At 44.9% G+C, this 2,452-nt stretch overlaps 1 protein-coding gene across 1 annotated transcript; it reads left to right on the top strand.

The window, feature by feature from the left end:
- The first annotated feature begins 588 nt into the window (after positions 1-588).
- On the top strand, positions 589-2,214 carry SMIM10 (small integral membrane protein 10). The gene has a single exon (XM_024746578.1). It carries the CDS (start codon positions 708-710, stop codon positions 939-941), a length of 234 nt encoding a protein of 77 aa, XP_024602346.1. The 5' UTR covers positions 589-707; the 3' UTR covers positions 942-2,214.
- Positions 2,215-2,452: the final 238 nt, after the last annotated feature.

The raw sequence follows: 2,452 nt of genomic DNA, 5'->3' as shown, positions 1-2,452 counted from the left end.
AGGGGATTTGTTAAATGAATTATTGAACATTATTAGTCAGCATATGTATTGGTGTAATAATCCGTCGTCAAAGGGAGTGAGGTAGTTGTACATTATTGACATGGTAAGAGCACTGTATCAACACATCACATATGGAAGTACATACAGGAAACGTAACCTCAGTTCACGGCGGGGGAGGGGTGGGGAATTGGGAAGCTAAGCAGGGAATTTGCTTTCCATTGTTCTCATTGTGCTGCTGACAATCTCTAAAAACTTGTTTGTATAACTTTTCCCATTAGCAGAATACTACAGATGTAAAGCAAAAGCAAAAATAAGACGCTTGAAGGAGTAAAACAGAATGCACACATCTTAAAGTTAAATTAGTGGGTTTGGTGTATTTGTACTAGCTCACAATTGAGGATTGAAAAAATTCCTAAAGGGATTTGAGGGAACAGGAAACGCGTTCACGCTTCGAAGCTGCTCAAGATCGTGCTTATGAAGGAACATTTCTAACGTTTTGAGCAATTGAAAGACTGTAATCTCTTTCTCTGAACATCTTTAAGAACAGTGCTGGGCGGTGGCCCGAGCGCAGCCGGAGGAGGCGGAGGACGCCCGCCCTGCACCGCAGCTCGCATCTGCGGCCGCGCTATCCACCTCCCTCGCCGATTCCCCCGCGTGTGTCCCTCTGTCCGCGGAGCCGGCGGGAGGCCCCGGGCTCTGGGTGCTGTATGGGAGGCCAAACCAGACCGATGGCGGCGGCGGCGGCGGCGGCCCTGTCGGGCCTGGCGGTGCGGCTGTCACGCTCGGCCGTGGCCCGCGGCTCGTACGGCGCCTTCTGCAAAGGGCTCACGCGCACGCTGATCACCTTCTTCGACCTGGCCTGGCGGCTGCGCGTGAACTTCCCCTACTTCTACGTCGTGGCTTCAGTGATTCTCAACGTGCGCCTGCAGGTACATATTTAGAGCAACTAACTCTGTGGCATTGGGGGGTGCCCAGCAGGATGGCTGACCTCCACCCACCAGTTCAGCCGCCCTAGAGCAAAGCGACCAGCTCGCCTCGCGCACACAGACTTGCCGGCCTGTCTTGCCAATTGCCTCATCTTTTCATATAAATGCGCCGCTAGAAGTCATTTGCAGAAAGTCTGCAGTGTAACCAAAAAAGCCTAAGATATAATGAAAAGTTGAATCTTAAGGAAATAGCTAATTCAAAGAACAGAACCTAAAAATCTGAAAATCCTCAGAAATATTTGAGAAGTTCTTGCATCCATAAAACAAAAGACAGCACCGAAGGTAGGGAAATGACAATAAGCACAGGATGCCCTAAGGGGGAGAAAAGGAAAAGTTACCACCAACTTAAAAAAAGATAAACTGTACAAGAGTGGTCCAAATAGGAGGCAAGTCCTCCAAATGAGAAAAAGAAATGAATAGACTTCCAACTGAATGGAATCGATTCTAGGCAACAGAAATTTATCGCGTGATCGGGAAGGCATACATTTCTTCATCCTAAAAGAAACAACAACGGCAAACAGAACCTACTGGGAAAAACAAACATTTCAAACTGTACAAGGAGAGCATGCTTCACATATGAAGCAACCTCAGACGTGGCCTGTTTTTCAACCGTTGCCTGGAGTGTGAGAAAGGGAATCTGGACACTGGCACGTGGATCCAGCCTCTGCAGTCACAGAAAATCCAGTCATAGCGTTCAACTTTGCTATTCAGTGAACAGTGTTTAAGTAATCATTACAATGGAAATATTAGTTATGCTTTTTCATTTTTAGAGTAAATCACTAGGCAAAGCAGGGGAGGCTTAATTATAGTTATAGAACAGAGTGGGAATGTAAACCAACTTTGACAAGTACAGGCAACAAGTTGGCAGGCAGAGAGGAGTTGAAAGAGTAAGACAGATTTAGGGGTTAGATTTTTAAAGTGAACAAGGTAACCAACAGAAGAATTAAAAATAGTGATATATGGAGGGGGGGAGGAAAACCAAGGGGACAGCAGGAAGTCAGCAGAAAATGCCTCATGTCATCAAGTTAAGAAATAGTAAGAAAAGCATATTATTAGGAAAAATGGAGTTAACCTCTAAACAGACATGTAAAAGTTTTTGCCTCTGGGTTGGGAAAGCAAAAGTTGAGAAGGGTAGGTGGGGATTTACTGCTTTTCATTATATGTCCTTTTGTACTGGTTGATTTTTCTAAATCCTTTATATGCATGTATTACTTTGATTAAAAGTTAAAACTTATTAAAAATGAATTTACTGCAATTAGAAGGAAATCTGGGGGAAGGGGGGTTGGGGAGTGGTACGTGAGTCCAGGTAGATTCTGCCCTCCTATCTTTCTGCAATAGTGGATGCATATCCTAAAATGTTCCTGAATGATCACATGAAATATGATTTCCTTGCTTTCCAAGCAAGCCATAAGACCATAAGGAAATGCCTCATGAAATGGCCAGTAATCTTCAGGTAGCCCAGAGCT

The sequence above is a fragment of the Neophocaena asiaeorientalis genome, unplaced genomic scaffold (assembly GCF_003031525.2).
Source record: "Neophocaena asiaeorientalis asiaeorientalis breed wild unplaced genomic scaffold, Neophocaena_asiaeorientalis_V1.1 scaffold1019, whole genome shotgun sequence".
NCBI lineage: Eukaryota > Metazoa > Chordata > Mammalia > Artiodactyla > Phocoenidae > Neophocaena > Neophocaena asiaeorientalis.
Note: the sequence above shows the minus strand (reverse complement) of the source record. Positions and strands in the feature narration are given on the sequence as shown.